The 9,841-nt window shown below is 42.3% G+C and overlaps 1 protein-coding gene across 1 annotated transcript in view; it reads right to left on the bottom strand.

Moving 5' to 3' along the window:
- Positions 1-2,147: 2,147 nt before the first annotated feature.
- LOC135919237 (LHFPL tetraspan subfamily member 2a protein) overlaps positions 2,148-9,841 on the bottom strand; it is a 158,997-nt gene continuing 151,303 nt past the window's right edge. Inside the window, exons 4-5 of the mRNA XM_065452940.2 lie at positions 9,224-9,337; positions 2,148-4,266 (exon numbers count right to left, since the gene is read on the bottom strand). Coding sequence (XP_065309012.1) covers positions 4,124-4,266; positions 9,224-9,337 — 257 coding nt within the window. The 3' untranslated portion in view covers positions 2,148-4,123. The remainder of the gene's footprint in view (positions 4,267-9,223; positions 9,338-9,841) is intronic.

The following is a 9,841-nucleotide window of genomic DNA, read 5'->3' on the forward strand; positions in this document are numbered from 1 at the left end:
GGTCTTTTCTAAACGAACGATGATTGAATTGCCCGCCTATTACAATAACACCTGGAACAACGCTAGACAGCATTGAGAGATGCCAATTTGTATTTTATCTTTTGTTTTCATCGCACTCAGAAACACATTTAAGATGTTTATTTAAAAGTACAATGCGAAGGATCTCGCCTTTGAATGTGTAGGATGAAACTGTAACAGGTAATTGCGATGATTAGGACAATTTTTATAGTATAATGCGCTGCATGGAAGCTGGGCAGTGTTGCCCAAGCGAGCGCATTTACTCGCACTAAGCCCCGTACCGCAGCCGCTGCAAGACGATCTCACAGCTGGCAGAACGAACGTCGCACTAGTTTTTCACAAGCGCTGTTATCAAAGGATGCTTGAGAGTAAGAGACATGCTTCCCTCGCCCTCTTTGTTCTCGATGCAAGCAAGCAGCAGCGTGCACTGCCGCTCCCCGGCCATTCACAGCTGGTTCAAGTTTTTTTTACCGAGACTGTACTTAACCAATAAGGGCAGCTCCACTGACAACACCTAAAATGTTTCTGTTTGGTGTCAACAGCTAAAGTGACTTACTATGCTGGTGCCCTTAATTGCTTTTCTTGCATTATCATTATCAAACCTTTACTATCAATACGGTCTAATTTATCGGCACACGACTACCAAAGGCTCGCAAGAATCAAAAGTACCCGCTAAGTGATACATCATCGAGCAGTGTACAGCACATTTAATAACTCATTTATACACTTCATAATCACTCTTGCAGCAAATTTAAAGGATATTGGACCAGTGCTGTACTCTGGCGAATTGTGCCAAGCAATACTACCAATGTAAAAAACTTGCACAAGGCAAGCACATCTTCTCGCAAACAAATCCATCGAAATAGCTTATTTTACCTTAAAGGATGGGTAGCAGCCATGGCATGTCCTGAAGTCGTGCAGATGATTGCACAAAAGTTCTAGGACCTACGACGACGTCGTGTTCTTAAGCTTGTATTTACAGCCAAACCTCGATGCAATCAAAATGGATAAAACAAATCATTGCATATAATAAAGTAAATGAATATTTCTTGACAATGTCGATGTACAATGAATGTACACTTATAACAAATATCAGATATAAGAAAGGTATTTTCAACTGTATCTGAATAGAAAATCTGAGAGCTAAAGCAACCTTTCTCTTTTATTTTTTCAGAGTTAACCATATTGACCACTCTATCATCGCATGACGCCTTAGTTCTGGCTCCAGCAACAAATGATTAATTATACCATTTTCTGCAGCTGTTTCGAAGTGCAGCATGGCCTTGTGCCATAGGTGATATTTGACTGACACGCCACCGGTGCGTGATGAAATGGTAACTGCTTGCCGAATTATGTAGGTATGTTGAACAATTGGTCCCATTACTAGCCAGCCAGGCTATGGGACCAAACAAGTTTTGCGAAGTTTTCTGTAATGTGAAGATAGAATAAACAAAACAAAAAAAATTAAACTTTGCATGTCATCTCTTACTGCCTGCTAAAGGTCGAACGTCTGGCTGGGAGGAAAAAAAAACTGCAGTTTGTAAATGTTTTCTATTTGGCTTTGCTTTCAATGTACTCATAGGCCTGCTGCCTTTTTTATTGTTGTGACGTTGAGAGAAGTGGTGCTTTATGGTCAGTTTTTATGTCCCCAGCTGATGTAACAATTTGCTGACACTAGTGCCTTTTGGTGATGGTGTCCAGACCTTAATACACGGAAGCTTGTATGATGCATGAAAAAAAAAGAGAAAGAAACATGAAGACTTTCACGATTGATGTGGTTGAAAAGCTCTGGGAGAATGTAGTGGGCTCTAAACCGTTCTGAGCAATATTTGACCATTGAGCTGTTTTCGACTTCTGGTGACACCATGACAAGTGACCTCTAATCCTGCATGAAGGGCCAACATGTGTTGAAAGAGATGAAAGGGAAGGATGACGGAAGGATACGGTTCAGAAAGCTGAGTTCTCAGTGGCACAGTCGGACACTTTTGCCTGTGACCCCTACACTGGGCTGACTGGTGCGTGCGTCAGTAGTTTGCGATGCTGTCCGATCACCACTCCAATCACTACGGCACAAAGCTGCACAGCTGTGCAACACGCAGTGCGTCTTTTGAACTGGTTGTGCTAAAGGATGATAAATCAGATTTTTTTATTGCCTGCAGGAGGAATTCAGGCTATTTAGCGTTATCACTGTGTTGACAAACGATTATGTATATAGCTACAGAGAAAGAAAAGAATTCAAAAGGAATCTTGTGCCGGTACTCTTAGAAAAGACACCGTTGGCATGTACGCAGATGTTCACATGCAAGTCGAGGTGTACAGGAACAGATCTGAGGCCGCATCGCCAAACTCCTATGCATGCAGTACACTTACAGTCTGACCTTGGCAATTTCGATGTGGTCATCCATTATACATTTTTCTTTCTTTCAACAATGTGTATTGAAAACTAACACTCATTCAACAGGTGCGAGGTGCAGAACAAGATGCAAAATTAGTAATAAATTTGTTCTTCGGCACGATGCTGACAGCTGTTTGCTTCAGAGCTTAGATCTGGAAGACCTTGTACAATGTTGCTGCAGTCGCTTAAAGCAGTCGCATCACTTCACGACCACGTTTGAAACAGCTTGCGCGCAGTTAGACTTTTAAAATGTCAACGTGAAAGGAGGACCTGAGTGACTGGGAAGATGTGCTTAAGAAAGCAAGAAGCTGCATACACTCTTTCATTCAGGACTTAAAACATTCCTCGCTACTGCATTGCCATCAGCACAGGCTTATGCGAAGGTCTCTATATGATATGTGCTTCCCATGCCCACAAGAAAGCAATTTGATTGCACTTAGAAACACCAGAGTCAACAATTTCTTGAATGCGCACATTCTGCAAGAAGCATCACATAGAATGCTTAATAAGATCTTGCACTTTCACGTGTGTCAATGCTAAAAGCATTTTCATAAAATACAAGTAATGCTGCTGCACCCTTGGGTTCACTCGCATACTAAACTGGAGTACAGGAAACATTCTATTAACATAAAACAATTGCTTCAATCAAACAAGTTGTGAGAGCCACAATGCTCTGCGGATGTTTAGACGACACAGAACTATCACAACGAACACTAATCAACATCCTCGTACTGCAGTCATTCTTTTTGGCATTATGTTGATAACAAAAAAAAAAATGCATTGTAACATTAGCTGCTGAAGATGAAATGCAAAGTTAACTGCATGTATAGTGTGCAAAGGTTCCAATTCCCACTTTTTTTTTTTCAAACGTCTAACATAGGCAGATAGGCATCGCAGTGACATCTTCTGGTTCCTAGCTACAAAAAAATCTAATTGATACATCCAGAGCAGGTACGAAAAACCCACCTCGTGACAGGTAGAGCTAGTGATAGCAACAAAATCAATATATGCACTCCCAAAAACACAGTCTAGCACAGTTTTTAAAAAATGTCCCGTCGCAGTAAGTTATCAGTTGCCACAGCCACAAAATACTCAGTTGCAGCACACATACACACACAAAAAAAGTGAAATCAATGACTAAATCAATGACACTGCATGAGTATAAACAACAGCATTTTGCACAGCGGTGTTTTTGGCGTTTTTACCAAATTACTACCTGCAGACAGCGTATGCAGTATTTTTGCGCTGAAAATTCAATTTTTATTGACTGCCAAGTGGGGTCATCGGTTATATGCATATATTGACTTTGGCTGCAAATTCATGGCATTGATATCTGCACTGCTGTGAGGTTGCACCTGAAGGCAAAGCATGCACGGCAGGAAGCACAGTGGTTACCAACTGCACAATAAGAAGGTGTCTTTTGGATAGAGTTGACTGCAATGTTAGTTTGTAAAGCACTGTCATGGCGGTGAAAGCACCACAAGATAGATATGACATGCCCACAAGCGACAACTTAATATGCGAGCTCCAGCTATTAAGTAAAAAAAAAGGGAAAAATAACCAGAACATTCACTTCCAAACAGAGTAGGTACCAGCAAATGATAGTTGGCCACAAATGGGACGGTGCAGTCCGTTCACAGATTCCTAGCGAAAGCTGTCAGTGCGGCAAGGGGGACGTGCGACTGGGATGGACTGGTGCTGGCAGCGCAGCTACAGCAAGCAGATGAGGTTTTTCCCTTCGAGGATTTCGTCCTGCACTTTGTCGCTCGACGTGGAAACCTCAGCTTGGACAGACAGCACCGAACAGACAAATGTGACGAGCGTCGATCCAATGGCCAGGTAGAAAGCCCAGCCTGGGAAAGAATGCAAGTAAAATTTAAGCACACATTCTGCAGTAGCGTGTTGAATTCGGCTGGTTCATACATTGCAAAACTCAAAGGAAAGGACGCTAAAAAATGGGATGACAATGGGAGTAGGCAAACATGGTGCTAACAACAACCAATTTTTATTGCTTGTAGACATCAATACATATAGTAGAAACTCATTCATACATTATTGCCAAAAAATGTGAGAGAGAACGTACTAAATGGAAAACGTACAATCCAAAGTAGCTAAAAAACCGCAGACTAAAGTGTACCAGACATATATGTAATGCGAAGCGTTGCGCGAATCGTTGTGGCACGATGCGCCGACACGCGTCGAGCTGGTGGTGTTCCCATGGCATGAGACGTGTTTTGTTGCTTTTCTATGTTGCAGCGTCTTAAGACGGCGATGGGATACCGAAACTAAATCGAGTTTGTGGGTTACGCCCGATGCTGCATTAGCGAAATGTGATGCTGACATCACGCCGCCTGTAGCAAGGGATGGTGGCGCTTTTGGGCTATTGCCTACTAAAAGCGTGCCGTTCACTTCCATCAGCACTACTCCCCGTGCACTGTAAAATAGATAGGTGAAGATGGTTATTGCAATGGGTTGGTGGCGATAGCTGTGAATGCGGTGTACAAAGGCCTGGGAGAAGACTTTTTGTTACCGGAATGAGAAACTGAGTACGCGCTGGCGTTTTTACGCGGGACAGGCAGGCGAGTATTGCGGTAAAGCTGCCATGGCAGGCGGCTACTGTTCTCGATTGTGCACGCCTCCAACCTTTCCTTATTTACATGGGATCTAACAGCTGAAAACATATCACACGATCGCAGTTTCGCGATGTACTGAACGTTGGTGGCGAAAGATTGTGATTTCCGGGAATGTATGAACCGGTAAAAAATAAGCGTAATTCAATTAGGTCTTTTTTGTGTTCTCAATCGTGAACGTTGGCACCGGGAAATCGTACGTAGCAGGATCGTATCAACGAGCTTCCACTGTATTAGAAGTATATGCAATCAGTAGAAGGAAACAAACAAGGACATAAAATATCACTGTTAACAGAGCGATGTCATATGCAAGGTAGATGTAGTGTAGTGATAGTGAAGATATGCTCACACAATTTTCACCACTCTTATGGATGGTGAAGGCTTCAACAATTTTGCATTCGTGTTGTTCAATGTAGTACTTGCCTAAACATGCACACTCATCAAGCGTGGGCTTGCAGCTAATTTCTTGCAGTGTTCGGTTAGATGGCCGCTAAGCGAACCTTTTAGCGAGTATGCATGCTTGAGATGTCTGTCACTGATGCACTGCTCACAGGAAAGCAATATTCGGTAAATCACATGACTCCGATATTTGGCAAATTGTTGCACACGCTTCATTTTGCAGCGTGGTTTTGCACCATCTTTGAAAACCCTTTTGCAAAGATGGCAAAGCTTGTTGCACGCATTAAAGACAGCACTGAACATACTCTGCCCTATTACATTGGCAGCACAGAAGGGGTGAACGCATGCCCAAAAAAACTGCATTTCCCCTTCACCGTTTTATGTAGGCGCAACATCGGACATGATTGGAAATATATCAGACAGTGATGCCGCATCTGTGCCAAACTTGCCACAGTGAATCGGTAGCCACGGCATTCTAACACTTAGTACAAGGTCATGGGCTCAATTGCAGGCCATGGCGGCTGCATTTTTAATGCAGGTAGAATGCAAGAACACTTGCGCATTTAGAGTTAGGTACATTAAAGATCGTCGTGCATTAAAGATCTCCTGGTTATCAGCATTAAACAGGAGAGTACGGCATCCCAATGTTGCTTTCAGGTGTTTCAAAGCCTCGCGAGTCAATCAATCAATATCATGTGCCAAATGTTACGTAACATTGCAGAGACCCAGATCAAGTCATTGCCAACTCCACTAGCAAATGCAAATGTATGGTAGTCATACTTTGAGTGGTAAAAAAAGACCCAGAAGAATAACCGTGTCTTATTTATAGCAAATTATTGATTAAGAATGATGCTACAAGATTCGTTATAAAAAAGTTTCTTTTTTTTTTTGCTCCCTAGGGCTTGCACTAATTATCGACATACAATGTTGGCATGCACAGTAATTCAACAAGTGCTTTACCTAAAGTGCTAGACTGTGTCTTCATTTGCAGCGTGACGTAGTAGTGACAGTGAAGAAGGCAGCAAAACTTTGATTAACGAAACTAGCGTTTTATTGGGCGTACTTGTGCCCTTAAAAGCAGGCTACACTCAAAGAACAATGATAGCGGCGAACACACTCGGCGATCATTGAAAATCTTATCAGCGGGTCAAGCACATCAGATTTTATACATGAGCCATCAAACATTCCAGAGTAATCGCTGGTGCCCGCATGTTTTCAAGAAAGTTCTATGCCATTCACTTCATGCATACATGCAATCAGATTACAGAGTTCGGCGACAACAGACAGCAAGCAGGTAGAACCATCGATAACATTCCAGAAACTTCCGATACATGCAAGTGCGTCCTGTGCCAAGCGATATTGGTTAGACGATGAAACACGATCATTCGATAAACAGGCACACGTGCCAATATTTATTTGGGATAATTTCTGTGCAGTTTGCTTTATTGTGTTTGAAATTAATATTAGAATGAACTTAAATCTGCTGCCAAGTGTGAGCTCAAGGTTACTGGACATGGTGGCCACATTTCAGTGGAATGTGGAAACACTTGTATGCAATGCTTTCTGAACATTTGAGGATGCTAGCGAATTGAAACTAATTTGGAGGGCTCACTATGTCATCTCGCCTAAGCTCTGTGTCGCTCTGGGAAGTTAGACCTAATAGATTGATTGATCACCAATCAACTACATCGAGTCAAGGCTCCCAAGGGTTCTGCATGACGTGAAAGGCCAAGTGATTGCAGTTCATGCTTGGTATCCACACACAGTGTCAAGTACAGCCATGCAATGTGTCCCAGTTCTCTCACATTAAATCCAAATCCTCTCGATGAAAAGGGTAGTGAACCGGGCATGTTTTGTTACTCAGAAGTTAACTTCTTTTAGGATTCATACAAGTCCTTCACGGAAGTGCTTCTCAATTAGTATTCTGACAGAAAAACACATTTACAGCAATTCAGCTTCAATATTTCAATAAGCAGCATCATTTCAAATAAACTTAGTTGGAAGTACAGTGCCTTTGTTCCTCTTGCTCTGTCCTTGCCTACTGCTCCACAAAGTTTTGCATGTCAGCAATTAACCAGCTCACTCACTTTAAGCTACTTACACTATGCGTAACAGCTGATTGCGACAATACATAGACCAAAGCCAGGGCCACTTTAAGCAGGTGGCCTTACTTTGCACAAAGCAGGATGTATTTGGCAAGTACTAAGGTGTGGATATTTATGTGAGGCCAAAGCAGAATGTGAACGCATTGCATTATAATGTATCATCAAACCATTGCCTCATGCCTCATGCAGCTTTCTCTGCCATGTTAACGGTATAACTTCCTGCCTGAGGAATAAAATCACACTTGTTTTATCACTGCGAGGCATGATCCTTCCGTTGGCATAATACATTGTACATCGTAATACATAGTACATTGCAACAAAGAAGCTGCTGGAGACCACTGTGAACAATATGCTGTTATCCATATTCACCCATCAATACCACTCAAGGGAAATGTCTCTTGTTTCTCAAAGACCTTCTAGTATTTTGTAGTGCAATAGAAATTGCACCTCTCAATGTATCTAAACATGCAATGGTCTGTTTGGGAAGGGACCACAATTTTTGAAACAGGCTTTTTCAATGTGCATAGACTCCTCTTGAAACTGTGTGCAGGCACCTACATCACTGACTAGTGGGTGCAATGAAAATGTTATGCCGGAAAAAGTGAGAAATGGAAAGCGCATAAGGTTTCCACAGGAATGGTTACTTTTTATTAAACACTGAGATTATGACCCTAACAGCTGTCCTCAACGCTTACTTGGTTGCGTAAGTCATCGGTTTTCTTCTTTTTTTTTCAGTGTTTCCTATAGGTGCAGTCTGTGTAGTCTGTTTCTGATGGAATTGGTGCCAAAATCCAAGCCTTTTGTGCAACGATCTTGTGTGCCCATTGTAGTAATGAGTACCCACTTGTGAAGACGTTGGCACATCTTAAATGTGACCATTTTCGATCCTTGCACTGCTTCCCTCTGGCAGCACTGGCATGCATCATCATGCTGAGAGGGCACACTTGAGGACCCATTGACTCATAACTCCATTCGTCTGCATGGGAGCAGCACCACTTTTCTATACGTGCTAGCTGGAAATGAGAAAAATTACTCTACGATGCAAAAAAAAAAGTTAGCAGAAGCACGAAGTACAATCTCAAGCAATGTATGTAAGCAAAATAACTTGTCATGCGCAGGTTTTAGGTCAAGTGACGGTACACAGTTATGTTTACGCTATTTCACCGTCAAGTGACACCACACGTCACTTTTAGACCTCTTTTAATGCCAAATTAAAAATACAATTCCCTTTTAATAGAATAACAGCACACGCCTGTTTCCATCAATGTGACACACAATCTGCTCATTCCCACGCCAATTCACAGAAATGTTCCGAGCGGTAGACAGTCCTCTTAAGAAGCTTGGTTCAATTTATGTTAAACACCTTGCATAAACAAAATGTGTTTACAGTCAAAGCAAGAACACTACTGTGCGCTACACATGAGAACTAATGGCAAAAAATAGTGAAGATTTTAAGATATCCTACGTCTGGATGAAATTAACACCACAAATGTCTAAATGTGTAGAAATGTGGCCCATTGATGATCCTCTGACAGGGGATGTCACATTGGAATGTAGGCTTTCAAGGATGAGCTTCCCGGAGTATGTTAAACTGCACCATCTTCACATTTCACATGCGAAAGGTGCGTCTTCCCTGCACAGTTGCAGGGCGAATTGCCCCCGTGCCATGCTCTTACCTAAAGAGCAGCCTCCCAGCATGAAGGGCTCCGAGTGTGGCCCGCACACTGTGTGCACTCTCCGAGTGCCCCAGCCAGCTGGATACAGCAGCAGCCCAAGCAGGAACATCAATCCTGCATCACCAATTAGGGGCCCACATGTACGTACACACATACATACATACGCGTACATATATGCACACACATGCACATGTACATATATAATTTTGAAAGGCAGCAGAAACCATACGTGAACACAGAGAAGAGGGAGCGTGGAAACATGGCGCTGAAGTCACAACTAAACTTAACTGGAAAAGATGAACAAATAAATATACATCAAGAAGAAAACCCTGCATTCTCAATGAAAGGCAGAAGAAACAAACGAAAGAGATGAAAGCAGTGATCAAAGCCTCGTATCCAAGAAATCAAACTAACAGTCATAAAGCGTGATAGATGGCATGCTGATACAATCTCCTTCTGTTTTCTAATGAAAAAAGTGCTTCCGTCATTTTCCTTGTTGACTGATTTTTGTGCTATTTTAATGCCAATGTCTCCTACAAGTTAGGGGTGCATGTTCAAATGTCCATACGTTATGCTAAATTGGAATATTCCGCAGTTCGCTATGATTGCTCATGTTGT

This window comes from Dermacentor albipictus, chromosome 4 (genome assembly GCF_038994185.2).
Source record: "Dermacentor albipictus isolate Rhodes 1998 colony chromosome 4, USDA_Dalb.pri_finalv2, whole genome shotgun sequence".
Taxonomy (NCBI): Eukaryota; Metazoa; Arthropoda; class Arachnida; order Ixodida; family Ixodidae; genus Dermacentor; species Dermacentor albipictus.